Raw genomic sequence first — 16,157 nt, forward strand, 5'->3', positions numbered from 1 at the left:
GGTACGCACGACGCTGGAAGTCAGGACTCGGGGGTCCGGGATGCGGATCAGGGAGGCCCCGGGAGATCCTGAGGTGCGGGGACCCTGGGACCCGCGGGACGGATTGACTTCTGGACCGCAAATGCAGGGGCCCCGGGGATGCTTAGGAGTCCGATGACGGCGCCGCTGGGTTCGCAGGACCTGGGCCCCTGGACCCCGGGTGCTCCCAGAGCATGGGAACCAGAGGCAGGAGTCCCCTGGTCCACGGTTCCGGGACCCTTCGGGACTTCTCTGGACCCCGGAATACAGACCCTCAGGATGCCCCCTTTGGGGCACGGAACTCGGGTGCAGACCCTTTCCCTGAGCCTTGGTGGTGGAGTCCCGCCACTGCAGCCACTCACCCTTTTGGCCCCAGGACCCATCCCACTCCCTGAGAGCGGCCCGTTCCAGGGCCAAGGGCAGCTCTCGGTTCCCAACAGGCGGGACCACAGATCTGGGAAGGGCCTCCCTCTTTGCTCTCTGGGGGTGGGGTGCCCTTCTTGGGTCCTCAGGCCACTCTCACTCCAAAGCCCTCCCTCCATCCTCCTTTTCACACTCTCCACCTTTTTGGAGTTTACTTTCTAGACACACCCCCATCCCCACCACAGGCCCAGATCTGGCATGAAGTTTTTAAAAAATGAGATGAGGATAGAAGGGTGACAGCAGGGCTCTGGGGACCCTGTTGTGCCCCAGGAAAAGACCCCCCATATACACCTCCTAGGCCCAGCAGAGAGGGACGTGGATCTGGTGGGAGCCGCCATCCCCCCAAAACCACCTTAAAGCCCCTCTTCTGGGAGGGAGACCCGGACCCTGGAAGAGGCCCGGAGTTTCACCAACCCCGATGTCACTGCTGAGGCCCGTTTTCCTACCCCTGTCTCCTCCCCATGGAAGAGGCAGGACCCAAATCCAGGCCTGTGGCGCCCTCTTCTGCCGCCTCTAAGAACTGCGCCCCTGCAGTTGGAACTGTCGGGTTTTTGTGGGGACTGACTGAGCAGCCGTGCCCAGCCTGTCCCCCAGCACTGGGTGCCCTGTCCTCATGCAGGCAACATCCTGCCCACCTTAGATGTCTCTCAAAGCTCACCCCTCTTTCACAGGCTGATCAAATCTAGGAGAACTTTCTGGGTGCCATTGGGCACAAGGGACCCCTTAGCCCCTGGTTTGCCTGGTTCAGGGGCAGTGATGTATAGGAGTCCTAAGAGGAAGCACTCTGGCTTGGCTTCCAGCATGAAATCATCAGCCAGTTGATGATCATGGAGCCTTAGTCCTGGACTCTTGAGGGGTTCGCAGACAGGAGGGGTAGGTGAGGTCAGGACTGTGGTGAATGAAGGATCTGAGGTTGCGAGAGTCCAGAGGGGAGCCAGAGTTCTGAGGGTGGATGGGAATGTCTAAATAGAGGAGGGGGCAGTGGGGCTGAGTTTTGAAGAATGTGTAGGAGTTGACTGACATAGAGAAAAGTATTCCAGATTGGGAATGGCACATGCAAAAATCCTCCAAGTGGGATGCTACCAGGGTGGCCAGAGACACAACAGAAGGCCCTAAATGTCAGGCCAGGGAGGCTGGGTTTAGTGCTGATGGCTGTGGGGAACACAGAAGGGTTTAGAGCAGAGGTAGGGTGGGAGGAGACAGGCATGAGGTCTAGTTATCAAGATGGCCTCTGTTTATTGGACACCTATTGGTGGGGGTGGGAAGGACATGGTGGTCACCAGCCTTAACTGTGACCACCTCCCTTCCCAGAACCCGTTTCACCTACAGTTGGACTGGGCCAGCCCCCTGGAGACGCTGCTGGAGGTGCTGGTGTCCGTGCTGCAGGCCCATGCCTGGGAGGACGTTGGCCTGGTGCTCTGCCGCACGCGGGACCCTGGTGGCCTGGTGGCCCTCTGGACAAGCCGGGCTGGCAGGGCCCCAAAGCTTGTGCTGGACATGAGCCGACCCGACACCGGTGATGCAGGGTTGCAGGCCCGCCTTTCTTCTCTGGGGGTGCTGGAGGGGGGCTCAGCCCTAGTACCTGTGGCCGTGCTCCTTGGCTGTGACATGGCCCGTGCCCGTCAGGTGCTGGAGGCTGCCCCTCCCGGGCCCCGCTGGGTGCTAGGCACGCCGCTGCCTGCAGAGGCACTGCCCACTGAGGGCCTGCCACCTGGGCTGCTGGCACTGGGCGAGGTGGCTCGACCCTCACTGGAGGCCACTATCCACGACGCGGTGGAGCTGATAGTGCGGGCGCTGGGCAGCGCAGCCCGTGTGCAGCCAGAGCGTATCCTTCTCCCCGCCACCACCAACTGCAATGACCTGAAGCCACCCAAACTCCAGTCCTCAGGCCACTTCTTGGCACAGTGAGTGGGGACCCTGCTGTAGGAAGGGGTGCAGCCTCCACATGGAGCTGCCTCTGTCTGGGGCAACGTTATTGGGCACTTGGTATATGCCAGGCACTGTGGCCTCATGAGAGGGTGGCTTTGTCCCTGTCTTGGTGGAAACAGGCCTGAGAAAGGAATTCTGGTGAAGGGCACACTTGGCACTGTGGGAGAAGTGGGAGAGGGCAGCGGGCATGTGTCTCTGCCTGATCCCAGGGGAGGTCTGGAGAGTGGACACCTCCCCAGAGCCAGGGGGCACTACCTGGGCGTTCAAACTGGATGGTCAGCGTTGACTTCACGCCCCTGCTGGTAGAGACCTGGTGTGGGGGGACACAACTGCATCCACAGTGGTCCCTGGTCTGTGCTGAGAGGGTCTGAGCTTTGCTGGGGGGACTCCCACTACTTGATGTCTGTTTGCCTCCCACCTTCTGCCAGGTTCCTGAGCAACACATCCTTCCAGGGCCACACAGGGCCAGTGTGGGTGACCAGCTCCTCCCAGGTGTACATGTCCCGGCACTTCCAGGTGTGGAGCCTGCGCCAGGACCCGCTGGGCACCCCAGCCTGGGCCACACTGGGCAGCTGGCAGGATGGGAGGCTGGAGTTGGAGCCAGGGGGTGCTGCTGTGCAGCCCCCATCCCCGCTGGGTGCCCGGGTCCGGCCTAAGCTGCGTGTGGTGACCCTGGTGGAGCATCCATTTGTGTTTGCCCGAGAACCAGACGAGGATGGGCAGTGCCCAGCAGGACAGTTGTGCCTGGACCCTGGCACCAACGACTCTGCCACCCTGGATGCGCTGTTTGCTGCCCTGGCCAACGGCTCGGTGTCCCGTGCTCTGCGCAAGTGTTGCTATGGCTACTGCATTGACCTGCTGGAGCGCCTGGCAGAGGACATACCCTTTGACTTTGAGCTATACATTGTGGGCGATGGCAAGTACGGTGCCCTGCGGGATGGCCGCTGGACTGGCCTGGTGGGTGACCTGCTAGCTGGCAGGGCCCACATGGCAGTCACCAGCTTTAGCATCAACTCAGCCCGCTTGAAGGTGGTAGACTTCAGCAGCCCCTTCTTCTCCACCAGCCTGGGCATCATGGTGCGGGCAAGAGACACGGCCTCACCTCTTGGGGCCTTTATGTGGCCGCTGCACTGGTCTATGTGGCTGGGTGTCTTTGCCGCCCTGCACCTCACCGCGCTCTTCCTCACGCTTTACGAGTGGTGCAGCCCCTATGGCCTCACACCCCGCGGCCGGAACCGCGGCACCGTTTTCTCCTATTCCTCGGCCCTCAACCTCTGCTACGCCATCCTGTTTGGACGCACAGTATCCAGCAAAACCCCCAAGTGCCCCACTGGGCGTCTGCTCATGAACCTGTGGGCCATCTTCTGCCTGCTCGTGCTGTCTAGCTACACGGCCAACCTGGCTGCCGTCATGGTCGGGGACAAGACTTTCGAGGAGCTGTCAGGGATTCACGACCCCAAGGTGGCTGGCTGTGGGGGCTGTGGCCAGAGCTGGGAGGTTGCCCACTCACACACTACCCATCCTGAGACCCAACTACCTGTGGCCATTTACTCGTGCAAACATTTATTGAGCACCTGTGGTGTGCCAGGCAGTGGGAACACAGCTGGGACAAAATAGGTGACGATCCCCATCCTCGGTGGAGACGTGGCAAGAATCAAGATAGATAAGCAAAACAGATGGTGTGTGAGTGCCAGGGACAAAAATAAGGCAGAGGAGGGACACAGGAATGTTTGGGCATTTTCTCAAATGGAGGTCAGAAATTCCTCTGGGAGGGGGTGACATGAGGGACTTTTATATGGACGTCAGAGAGGAGAGGGCACAGCCCCCATGCAAAGGCCCTGTGGCAGGACCTTGCCTGGTATTGTTGGGGTGTTGGAGGAACATCTAGGAGGAGAGGGAGCAGAGGGAGGGAAGGAGGTGAGGTCAGAGAGGTAACAGGGGACAGGTTGTGCAGGCCTATGGATGCAGGAGGCCCTGGGCTTCTAAAGTAGAGAGGGAGCAGAGGGAGGGAGGTGAGGTCAGGGAGGTAACAGAGGGGGCAGGTCATGGAGGGCCTATGGATGCAGGAGGCCCTGGGCTTCTAAAGTAGTTCCCTCTGAGATGAAACTTCTGGGAGCCCTGGAGGGCTGTGGGCAGAGCAGGGGTGTGCCCCAGTCTACATCTTTTTATTTTTTCAAACATTTATTTATATATTTAAAATACTTTTATTGATTTCAGATAGGGAGAGGGAGATATAGAATCATCAATGATGAGAATCATTGATCAACTGCCTCCTGCACACCCCACACTGAGGATTGAGCCTGCAACCTAGGCATGTGCCCTGACTGAGAATTGAACCATTACCTCCTGGTTCATAACTCGACGCTCAACCACTGAGCCATGCCGCCTGGGCTTAAATTGATTATGGAGAGAGAGGAAGAGAGAGAAACATTGATCTGTTGCCTCCTGCACAAACCCCTACCAGGAACTGAACCCACAACTTGGGCATGTGCCTGACTGGGAGTTGACCTGGCGAGCTTTCAGTGCACAGAACTCTCAACCAACTGAGCCACACTGGCCAGGGATACATATTTTTCTTTTTTAATAAAAAAGTTTTGAATATCCCTGAGTGGGAAGCAAAGACCATGAGTGAACCTATTGTCTGGCTCCAAAGTCAACTGCCAGCTGCTTTCATCCATCACTGACCTCAGTTGCTGAGTTATTACAAAACAAATCCCAGACCTTATATAATTTCATCATAAATACTTGGAATTTTGACAAATATTGGACCCATTTTCCCAGTTGTGTTTTTTTTTCTTCCAGTTTGACACATTTGCAGATGGTAGAACCCTTCCAGCTCTTGAATTCCCTCTCACTTGTTTCCTAGTGTTTGTTGAAGTTGTTGTAGGGTTTTTGTTGTTCATAGCATCTCCTACTGTTTGAATCTGGCTGATTGCATCCCCTAAGGCCGTGGTCGGCAAACCGCGGCTCAGGAGCCACATGCGGCTCTTTGGCCCCTTGAGTGTGGCTCTTCCACAAAATACTGACTTCTGCACATGGGCCACGAAGTTTCAATCGCACTGTATGTGCGCGCCCACACAGGGTCCTAGACCAGTAGTGGCCCCACCCCATAACAAAGAAACAGAATTTCCGGAGGATGAGGCCCAGAAATCAGGATTTGAGAGCAGGGTGGGAGGCTGCACTGGTCCAGGAGAGATGGTGGGGGCTACTGAGGAGGTAGGCAGTAGGTTGGCTGTGGGTGTGGTTTTTGTTAATCCTCACCTGCGGATATTTTTTTCCATTGTTTTTCAGAGAGAGAGGGGGAGGGAGTGCAGTGGGAGAGGGAAAGAGAAACGTCAATGTGAGGCACATTGACTGATAGCTCATTCAGTAGGAGTTTGCACAGAACATGGGCAGTGCTGAGAGTAGGGTGGGAGGCTGCGCTGGTCCAGGAGAGATGGTGGGGGCTACTGAGGAGGTAGGCAGTAGGTTGGCTGTGGGTGTGGTTTTTGTTAATCCTCACCTAAGGATATTTTTTTCCATTGTTTTTCAGAGAGAGGGGGAGGGAGGGCGGTGGGGGAGGGAAAGAGAAACGTCAATGTGAGGCACATTGACTGGTTGCCTCCTGCCTGTGCCCTGACTGGAGGCAGGGAGCAAACCCACAACCCAGTTGTGTGCCCTTGACCAGGAATCAAATCTGTGACCCTTTGATGTGACGCTAATGCTCTAATCACCATGGACCAGGGCATGGTGGTGGGTGTTCTTAAGGCAGAGCCGACCCCGCAGGGTTTGCAGGACAGGTCATGGGATGAAAGGAGGGAGAACAGGGAGCCCTGGAGGAAGTGGTGGGAGGAGGTCTGGAGTTCAGGGCCACGTCTGTGTGATGGACTCTGGGTAGTGCCTGCCCACAGGGGACACTAGGTCATGTCTGGGGATATTTGTGGTTATCACAGTGGGGGTACTCGCGGCATTGTGAGGATGGGGCCAGGGATGCTGCTCTACACTTGCAGTGCCTGGGACAACCCTCCACAGAAAATGACCTGGCCTGTCAGCCGGGAGGGGAGACGCTGGTTGAGAGCTTTGGGCCTGGGTGGGAGGCCAGAGCAGAGTCAGGTGGGAATGCAGGTGAGTGCAGAGAAGGGCCTGGCACTGACCACTCACCTGCCCACAGCTGCACCACCCGTCCCAGAGCTTCCGCTTTGGCACTGTGTGGGAGAGCAGTGCAGAGGCCTACATCAAGAAGAGCTTCCCTGAGATGCACGCACACATGCGGCAACACAGCGTACCCACAACACCTCATGGCGTTGCCATGCTCACGTGAGGCCAGGGCATACAGCAGGGAGGCAGCAAGGACTACCAGGGCAGGTGTTCACCCCCTCCACATCCCCACAGGAGCGACCCCCCCAAGCTCAATGCTTTCATCATGGACAAGTCACTCCTGGACTATGAGGTCTCCATCGACGCCGACTGCAAACTGCTGACTGTGGGCAAGCCCTTTGCCATTGAGGGTGAGAGGCCCGAGACCAGTGACCCTGAGGCAGCAGGGAGCCACTGAGGGCTCAAAGTGGGCACAGCTCCCCTGGGCTGTGTCCAGTCTGGTCCAACCCAATTCCTGGCCTTCATCAGGTTATGGCATCGGACTCCCTCAGAACTCACCGCTCACCTCCAACCTGTCCGAGTTCATCAGCCGCTACAAGTCCTCTGGCTTCATCGATCTGTTGCATGACAAGTGGTACAAGATGGTACCTTGTGGGAAGCGGGTACTTGCTGTCACAGAGGTGGGACAGGGCCTGGGACACAGGGTGTGGGTAGGGTGTGGGGGCTCTGAGCCTGTGTGGGCTGAGGTGGCCAATCCCCTGAGCATAAGCAAGATATGTATGTCTGCTTTTGTGCAGTCCTGTTCATCCTACAAAATCCCAGCTCCAGTGCCCTCTCCTCCTTGGAAACTTGCTCCAGAATATGGAGCCCTAGCCTCCCAATCCAAGAGCATAAGCAAGATGTGTACTTGTCTGCTTTTGTGCAGTCCTGTTCATCCTACAAAAATCCCAGCTCCAGTGCCCTCTCCTCCTTGGAACCTTGCTCCAGAATATGGAGCCCTAGCCTCCCAATCCAACTGTACAGCCCCAGGTCCGTCTCTGGCCCAACCTGTGTCCTCCAGGCCAGGGCTCCCCAAGGGTCTGCCATGACCATGAAGGGCTGGTGCCTGTGTCCCACCTCTGCAGACCCTGCAGATGGGCATCTACCACTTCTCCGGTCTCTTTGTGCTGCTTTGCCTGGGCCTGGGTAGTGCCCTGCTCAGCTCTCTGGGGGAGCACATCTTCTACCACCTGGTGCTGCCATGTATCCGGAGGGGTAACAGGTTGCAGTACTGGCTACACACAAGTCAGGTGAGGAGATGGCACAGGGCGGGCAAGCATGGGCAACCTCCCAACCTGACCCAACACAGCCTCTATCTGGCTCACAGAGAATCCACCTCGCCCTCAACACAGAGCCGCTGGACAAGCAGAAAGAACCTGAGCCAAGGTAAGGGGCTCCCACTCCACCAGCTCCTACACTCGCCTCAGGCCTGCCATTTTACACCTGCAGGCCCCACTCCCATTCCAGAGCCGAACCAGTAAGTCCATGCCTCCCACCACTCAGCCTCCTAGGAACCCTGACCCCAGAGAGCAGAGAGGGACCGCCCGTTCCTTGGGGGATACTGATCCAGCCCCATCCATCCTCTGTTCCCAGGGATCTGGAGAAGCAGCAACAAGACATACCAACTGCCCGCTCAGGCCAGGGCAACTGGACACGGGTGTGCCAGGCCATGGTAAGGGAGCGTCATGTGCACTTCCTTCTGGAGCCAACCTTGGCCACTGCTCCATCAGTAGTGGGCACAGATGTGGAGGGGAACAGGTCACCTGAGGGTCCCATCCAGCTCTGCTCCAATGGCCAGCCACCCACCATGCTGCCCACTGGCGCCCCACGCCCGGGGGAGCTGGAGGAACTGGAGCAGCACATTGCGGACGCACGTTCAAGGCTCCATCAGGCGCTGGTGCGGCATGGGGAGCTCCTGGCCCAGCTCCCAGGTGGCAGCTGCGATGGGCCACTGTGCCTGCTCTAGGCCTCCAGTGGTCTCCACCTGCTTCATCACTGGGAGGTGGCCATGCCGCACCACACCCAGCCCACTTGACTTTGCATGAGGGCGGACCCTGCAGGAGCTAATCCCAGCACCGGGTGCATGCAGACACTGGCTGGGTGCTGTCAACAGACAGTTTATTCTATATACAAACACAATTTTGTACACTGCAATTAAATAGAATGGAATGAGCACTCTGCAGTCCTCACCGAGTGACATAGTTGGGCCGTTGGCTCTCTCCAGCAGGAGCAAGGCTGGACCCTAGCGCCCGGTTGCTGTTTTTGACAGTTGGCGCCCACACACTGTGTCCCTGTGCCAATACCCCAGCCCTGGCACGCATATATGGGGGCAGGGGCTGTGGAAAAGGCACTGCGCACAACAGAGCACCCGCTGAGTGGCCAGGACAGTGAGGGAGGCCCCCACCAGTGTTCACCTGGCTCAGAGACTTGCTAGGCTCTCCCCCTAGATACAGCTTGCTCCAGACCTTACACCAACCCCTTCCAGAGCCTTCTATGGAGACCCCATCCCTTTTTTCTGCCCTAGCTCATCAGCCTGCCTTGATTTGCTGGCTGAGGGACCCACCACAAATGTGGCAGGGACAGGCTGTGGGCAGGCCCCACACCCGGGAGAGAGAAGCCCACCCCTGGGCAAACCAGATGGACCCCAACACAAGGCCAACTGGGCAATCCCAGAGACACCGGGGACAGCCTCCCTGATCCCCAAGGACACCAGCCAGGTCACACCCAGCTGGCCTGGACAGCCAGGGACAGAGGCACTCAGCTGCCCAGGACTTAGGAGCCGATTTCTGAGGGTTCATCTGTCGGGCCTGGGGACTCAGGGATGGGCCCACTCGCTCCAGCAGCCAGAGGGCCTGTGTCAGGTGTTGGGGAGTCGCTTGGGGGGACACTGTCCTGGGGGGCTTGGAGGCCCCGAGGGAATCCCCCACCCGGGCTCAGGGGGCTAGCTGCCCTCCGCTCCAGAAGGGAGGCGCTCAGGCCAGACAGGAAAGAGGCGTCTGTGATGATGGCAGCTGTCTCTGCCATCCAGCCCAGATCACTACTGGCCGCTGCAGCCACTGAGGCTGCCGCAGCTACCAGAGAGCTGGGTGCTTCAGCTACAGGCCTGGGGACACCACCAGCCCCCAGTGAGCCAGGGTCCAGGGCGGGGGGCTGGCTGGCAGGGTCAGGTGCAGCGGCCGGGGCGCCCCCATTGTTGTTGAGGTCATCTGGCAGCGCCGTGGGGGTACCAGGGCCCAGCGGTGGTGTCTGTAGCAACATCTCCTGGATGCGGATCTGCTGCAGGATGGCGGGCAGCTCATAGTGGTGGAAGAAGTAGATCATGGAATGCTGGAGGGAGGGTGGGCGTGGGTCAGGCCCAGCACAGGGCCAGACCTCCCACAGGCTGGACCTCGAGGAGTAGGCAGGGCCCCTCACCTGGATGAAGAGCCAGGAGGTGACTAGGGCCAGACTGCTGTACTGCCCATTGAAGCGGTAGTGGTAGGCATAGAAGGCGAAGTGGTACAGGTAGAAGAACCTGCAGGGGGCACAGTGAGGTGCCGCCAGTCCATATCCCACCCTGACCCCGCCTGGACCCGTGGCACTCACCGCAGCCAGTGCCTCTTGCTGGTGTTGGTGTGGCAGCAAATGGCATCATACTGGTCAGCCAGCCACACGATGAGGATGATGTAGAAGGCGGTGGTGGTGTCATTGAAGAACTCCGACATGATAGCCTCCATCCCTACAGGAGACCGTGGGTTGCGGTGGGCATGATGGGAAGGCCAGGAACAGAGGGGAGGTGGGTGTAGGGGACTGGGTGAGAAGGCAGAATGGAGGGCAGAGAGGTCCTCACCCACGAGGGCCAGGATGACGGTCAGCAGGGGCGCTGCAGGGAAGGCGATGGCCATGTTCATCTCCAGCATCTGCAGCAGGTCCACTGCGGGCAGAGGGTGGTGGGCGGGCAGACCGGGTGAGGCGCCCCTTGGGGGGTGGGGTGGGCAGGGGGCCATGGGGCCTGAGGCTGACCCCACCTTTCCTCCCACCACCAGGCCAGGAGACTCACCAATGAAGACAAAGATCTGGTGATGGGAGTAGCGGAGCAGCATGGACACGCTCAGGGTCTGCAAAGGCAGGCGTGTAAGGCTAGGGAAGGGCCACCTGCCCCCACACCCTCTGCCCAGCCCAGTATCAAGACACTCACGAAGATGACCATGATGATGAAGGCAGCCAGATAGGATGCTCGGGCCATCCACATGCTCACAAATCGGTAGTGCTCGCCTGACACCACGTTCCGCAGAAAGCCTATACAGGGAGGCTGTGAGCACCACTGCCTGCCCTCCAGCCCCCAACACTGTACCCCACACCCTCCCCAGCCCTGGTCCCAATCGCACCCTTGTTCTCCTCGTTCTCAGCCAGACCCTTCACACTGGACATGAGGATGTCATCATAGCCCAGGAACTCGGCCAGCAGCAGGCGGCTGAAGCGGTCCCCGAAGCACTGGTCCCGTGTGGGATCTGCAGGTGGCACACCAACAGGGGTAAGGCCCCCACTGGCCCGCATCCACCCCACCTGGGCAGTGCTGTGATTGTCAGGCCCTGGGGGATGGTCCCCAGACCTCAGTCTTTAAAAAAAAAAGAAAAAATTCTTACTAGAGACCCGGTGCACGAAACTCGTGCACTTGTGGGGGTCCCTCAGCCTGGCCTGTGCCCTCTCGCAGTCCGGGAGCCCTTGGGGGATGTCCAACTGTGGGGAGCGGGCCTAAACCCACAGTCGGACATCCTTAGCGCTGCTGTGGAGGCAGGAGAGGCTCCCATCACTGATGCTGTGCTCAGCAGCCGTGAGCCCAGCTCAGGGCTTCTGGCTGAGCGGCACTCCCCCTGTGGGAGCACACTGTCTGCCCCCTGGTGGTCAGTGTGCGTCATAGTGACTGGTTGTTCCACCGTTTGGTCAATTTGCATATTAGCCTTTTATTATATAGGATTGATTTCAGAGAGGAAGGGAGAGGGAGAAAGATAGAAACATCAATGATGAGAATCACTGATCTGCTGCCTCTGCACACCCCCCATTTGGGGATCAGCCTGAAACCCAGGCATGTATCCTGATCAGGAATCAAACTGTGACCTCCTGGTTCATAGGTCAATGCTCTACTACTGAGCCATACTGGCTGGACCAGACCTCCATCTTTAAGTGCTTCTGGATCACTCCCTACCATGGCCCTCTCCCAGGGTGACTCACCCAGGGTGACTACCATGACCGGGATGCTGAGCCGCTGCCGCGTGGCCTGTGACAGGCGCAGGAAGCCATACTCCAGCGAGTACTCCACAATGTACTCATCCTGTGGCCACACTGTGGGTGAGAATGGCCTGTCAGCCTACAGAGTCTCAGCCAACCCCACCTCCCTCCTTCAGAGGAGGAGCCAGAGAGGGAGTGTGACCAGGGCCCAGGAGCACCTCTATTGCCTCACATGCTGCTGACAGATAGGGAAATGGAAGCTCGGAGTGGCCATTCTCCATGTCCAGGAGTGTGACTCCCCCTGACATCTTGGCAACACATACCTTTTGAGGGTGTCTCAGGGAAGGGGAACTCCTGGCTATCATTCAGGGCCTCAGGGCCACCGGGCGGCTTGAACACCTTGGGCTCAATGTCCAACTCAAACTGTGGGTCACCAGGAGACAGGGTGTCAGTGGGCCCTTGTCTGGCAGAGAGGCCCCTCTCCTGCCACCTGGAAGGAGATGCACTCTGCCCCTGTCCACTGTAACCCCCAGCCTCTGCCAGAATATCCTCCACCTCTGGGGCGGAAGGGCCTCTGACCAGCGTCTCACGAAAAGACCCCTCACCCAGCACCAAGATCCTAGCCATCTCCAGGTGAGTGTCTGTGCCCCAAAGTTGGGGATGAGGCCCCACACACCCATCCCTGCGGGCAGCTGCATCATCGGGATGACCAGGACTGCTTGGGCTCTCAGCCCAAACCCTCCTGGGGCCTCCTCAGCATCCCCAGAATGAGGCCAGTCCCTTCCAGGTAACAGTCTGCTTCGCACAGCACCCACATCCCGTCCCAAGGCCACGAGTGCCGGGCCCTGCAACGTCCAGAGCTTCCCCAACAGTGACATCCTCCTGCACACTCACCTGGATGGAGTGGTTCCCAAACATCTCCATGGTCAACTCCTCCTCCTCCTCCTCTAGCTCCAGGCCACCAGGCTCCGCAGACAGGCCAGGGAAGCTGCTGCGACTACTGTCACAAAACTGCAGGAAGACTGGCGCTCGACTCGAGTTCTGCTGTACTTCCACGCGTAGGACGCCCTCTCGTGGCCACTTGTCGCGCACGTGCTCCAGGCAGTTGATGGGAGACCGGGAGAAGACGATGTGGATATAGGCCAGGACGAAGAGCACGAACAGGGCCTGGGGGCAGGGGGCCCCACCGGAAAGTGAGGCCTGAGCTTTGTTGGGGAAGGAAGGGAACCCCGGGCTCTGAGGTTCCCTAAGCTCCAAACCCACCCTGTCCTCTCCTGGCAGCATACGGTCTTAAGGGTGTCACTGGTCCAAGGTCCTGACCACCCTGCTCCATGTGAGCCAGGATGAGGCACTCATGTGCGTGTGGAACCCCCACTCTCAGAGAGACTATCAACTAACTGCTCCCTGGGAGGCCCAGCCCAGGTGCCACCACCCCTGGGCCACCTGCTGGGCTCCCACTGTCCCCAAGAAGCCTGCCTAGCTGCCTCACACTCTGCCTTGTCCTCAGAGTGCCCCTGACCTCACCAGCTAAAAACAGCCTTCTTTGCCCACTAAGCACTCTGCACCCCTCCCACGATGACAGGGCCAGCTCGCTCTGCCTCTTTGAGGCAGTTTCTCCATTAGTAAAACGGGGACGGCAGGGGTCTCATCTGGGTGGTCCTATCCTCAGGGGGCGGCGCTAGGCCAGTGATGTCGAACCTATGACATGCGTGTCAGAGGTGACACACGAACTCATTTTTTTGGTTGATTTTTCTTTGTTAAATGGCATTTAAATATATAAAATAAATATCAAAAATATAAGTCTTTGTTTTACTATGGTTGCAAATATCAAAAAATTTCTATATGTGACACGGCACCAGAGTTAAGTTAGGGTTTTTCAAAATGCTGACACGCCGAGCTCAAAAGGTTCGCCATCACTGCGCTAGGGGATGCTGCTGCTCAGCACTCCAGTGATCAGGGCAGCCCTCACAAAGAGCAAGTAGCCTGATATCAGAAGTGCCGAGGGGGGTCCCTCGGGCGGGGGGGGGGGGCCCTGCCCTAGGTCACCAACAGCAACTTCTGCCCGACTCAAAGTAAGTGCATCAAAAGGGCCCTCCATTTGGATCTACTGAGGAACACCCTCCTCCCCAAGAACTCACCTCACTGTCTGACAATCTTGCTTCTCATGGGGCCCCAGTTGGATAAGTGTCACCTTCCCAGCCTAGAAGCCATGCCAAGGCATCGCCCCCATGCATCCCACCCACTGCCCTACCCTTGGGGAAAGGGCACAGCTGGTCCAATGTGGTGCCAGCCTTCCCAGGAAAAGATGGATGTCAGGGAACTGGTGACCCCAGTGGCTATTCAGTCAGAGACTGGGGTGATCCCTCAGCTGGGCCAGCACAGCCTCCGACCACCCTCACCACACACAAGCTCCTACCAAATTACTACTCTCCAGGACCAGCTCGCTGTGTGGTCCAGAACCACAGCTTGGAAAAGCCTGGGCCACAGAGACCAGAGCACAAAGTCCTTCTCTGCCATCTGACAGGGACACTGATACTCAGGCGGCTGGTGAGTTGCCCCTGGCTACACAGCCACCAGAACCCCATCCTTATGGGGCCATGAGCCCCAAAGGGTAGTACCAATGCCAGCTGTAGACCACCTGGCCTCCCCTCTGGAGTCTGCTCTGCAAACTGGGCAAAGGCCAGGTCACTAAGGCACCAACTCCTGGCCTGGCAGCAGTGGCTGTGACCTGAGGGTGGGGAGAGGTCCCACCTCCGAGCACACTGCTGCCTGCCTGGATCCAGCCATCCCAGTCTCCCCAGTTGCATGAGCTCCAAGATCTCTCTTGGGCCAATGTAAACTGTTTCCTTCACTTGCAGACAAAAGTGCCACAGATGGATGGAGATTAGAGCATCACTAAGATTTCAGCAGACAGACATTGTAGCACCTGGTTGTTCAGGTCTCAACAGATGCTGAAGACAACAACAGCTGAGGCCTCCGAGAGGTGAGGATGGGGCTGGGTGAGGCCGTGTGGGAGGCCAGAGGAGCCTCCTACCAGCCAGCTTGCACCCCAGCCTTTCTTTCCAACATGGTGTCTGGGGACCACCAAGCTGGTGATGGGAGTTGTTAAGTGCAGGGGGCGGGGCCTGGGACTCATAGCTGTGGCAGGAAGCACTCAGTTCGCCTGGAAGCCTCCATGCTCAGCTCCCAGCCCCGCTCTCCGATGGGAGTTAAGTGCAGGGGGCACTCAGTTCACCTGGAAGCCTCCATGCTCAGCTCCCAGCCCCGCTCTCCAGGCCCTGGGCCCGGCCAGCAACCCAAGTGCCTCCACATCTAGCATTAGAACCCAAAGGTGGCTTGGCCATGCCCGCACCCCAGCCCCTCCCTGGCTGTACTCTGACGGGAAACCAAATGCCTGTTTCTCCCTTTTCTCAGCTGGGTCAAGCAACAACTGGAACCACCCCTCCACTAAGGATCCAGAACCCTGGTGCCCAGTGAGCTCTGAGCGCCCCCCTGAGCGGACCAGCCCCCTTCTTGGCGGTCAACGGCGGTCCTTCCTGAGCTGCACACATGGTTGAAACCTCTATGCCACCTGAGGGAGGATGGGAAGGAGGTTTGTGTGCAGCCTCTTGTTATGACATGAGTAGTAGTGACTTTGTCACCAACCCTCGCGAGGTGACCTCAGCTAGGTCACATTCCCCTGTAAGGCTAAGAGGAGGAAGGGGTGGGGTAGGGACTGGTGGAAGGTCCCAAGGAGGGGAAGAGCCCCAGATGCAGAAGGAAGAGATGGAAGGGGGGGCGCGTTTCTAGTGCAGATGGGTGGTCCTGGGGTGTGTCCTAAGGGAGCAGGGTGTGTCTGGAATCTTTCCCAGTTTGAGGGTTGGGGACCTGGGCCAGGTCAGGCAAGAGAGGGCAGGATGGGGGGTGAGGGGTGTCTTCCCGAGATGAGGATCCCACGTGGCATAGCAGGGCTGGCAGGGGGTCCTAGGCAGGTCGGAACAAGGCTCCAGGCCTCCGGGAATTGGGCCATCGGAGGGTGAGGCCGAGCATGGGTGCTGCCTGGAGAGGACTGGGAGCGCCTGGAGTCGGGATCAGGTACCACCCACAGGGTGAGACCTGGGTCTTTCCGGGGGTGAAGTGTCAGAAAAAGGGGCCAGGAGCTAGGGCAGCAGACAAAAGGGGAGGGTACCCAACGGACCGGACCCGGTCTAGACCTCCAAGTAAAAGGGGTGGGCTGTCCTGGGCGGGATCGGGGAAGAGGCTGCAAGTCTGGGGGGGTGGATCCGGCCGCTGGTCAAGAGTCGGGGGTCGGGGCCACGGTCACCTTGAGCAACACGAAGAACTCGAAGAGACGGCGGAAGGCGGGCGGGAAGAGCCGCGAGTAGGCGACTGCCATCTTGAAGAAGAGCGCGTGGAAGAGCCGGTCGCGCACGTTGATGAGCGGGTTGGGGTTTAGGTTCGGGGTGCGGGGCCCACGCGCGGGG

The 16,157-nt window shown here is 58.7% G+C and overlaps 2 protein-coding genes across 3 annotated transcripts; one reads left to right on the forward strand and one right to left on the reverse strand.

Annotated features, from left to right (window-relative positions):
* Window positions 1-6: 6 nt before the first annotated feature.
* GRIN3B (glutamate receptor, ionotropic, N-methyl-D-aspartate 3B) lies at window positions 7-8,668 on the forward strand. 2 transcript variants are annotated; one of them, XM_005866738.2, is made up of 8 exons: window positions 7-2,345; window positions 2,799-3,831; window positions 6,521-6,666; window positions 6,742-6,857; window positions 6,976-7,127; window positions 7,572-7,736; window positions 7,814-7,872; window positions 8,080-8,668. In XM_005866738.2, exons 1-8 carry the CDS (start codon window positions 1,666-1,668, stop codon window positions 8,450-8,452), a joined length of 2,724 nt encoding a protein of 907 aa, XP_005866800.1. In that variant the 5' UTR covers window positions 7-1,665; the 3' UTR covers window positions 8,453-8,668. The 2 variants fall into 2 exon arrangements, with proteins under 2 accessions (XP_005866800.1, XP_014395584.1); XM_014540098.1 differs by having other exon boundaries at window positions 7,572-7,963.
* TMEM259 (transmembrane protein 259) lies at window positions 8,588-16,151 on the reverse strand. The gene is made up of 11 exons (XM_005866739.2): window positions 15,998-16,151; window positions 12,589-12,861; window positions 12,018-12,117; window positions 11,698-11,808; window positions 10,854-10,976; window positions 10,664-10,764; window positions 10,526-10,583; window positions 10,316-10,399; window positions 10,072-10,204; window positions 9,901-10,000; window positions 8,588-9,813 (listed from the first exon to the last, which is right to left on the reverse strand). Exons 1-11 carry the CDS (start codon window positions 16,067-16,069, stop codon window positions 9,259-9,261), a joined length of 1,710 nt encoding a protein of 569 aa, XP_005866801.2. The 5' UTR covers window positions 16,070-16,151; the 3' UTR covers window positions 8,588-9,258.
* Window positions 16,152-16,157: the final 6 nt, after the last annotated feature.

The sequence above is a fragment of the Myotis brandtii genome, unplaced genomic scaffold (assembly GCF_000412655.1).
Source record: "Myotis brandtii unplaced genomic scaffold, ASM41265v1 scaffold236, whole genome shotgun sequence".
Taxonomy (NCBI): domain Eukaryota; kingdom Metazoa; phylum Chordata; class Mammalia; order Chiroptera; family Vespertilionidae; genus Myotis; species Myotis brandtii.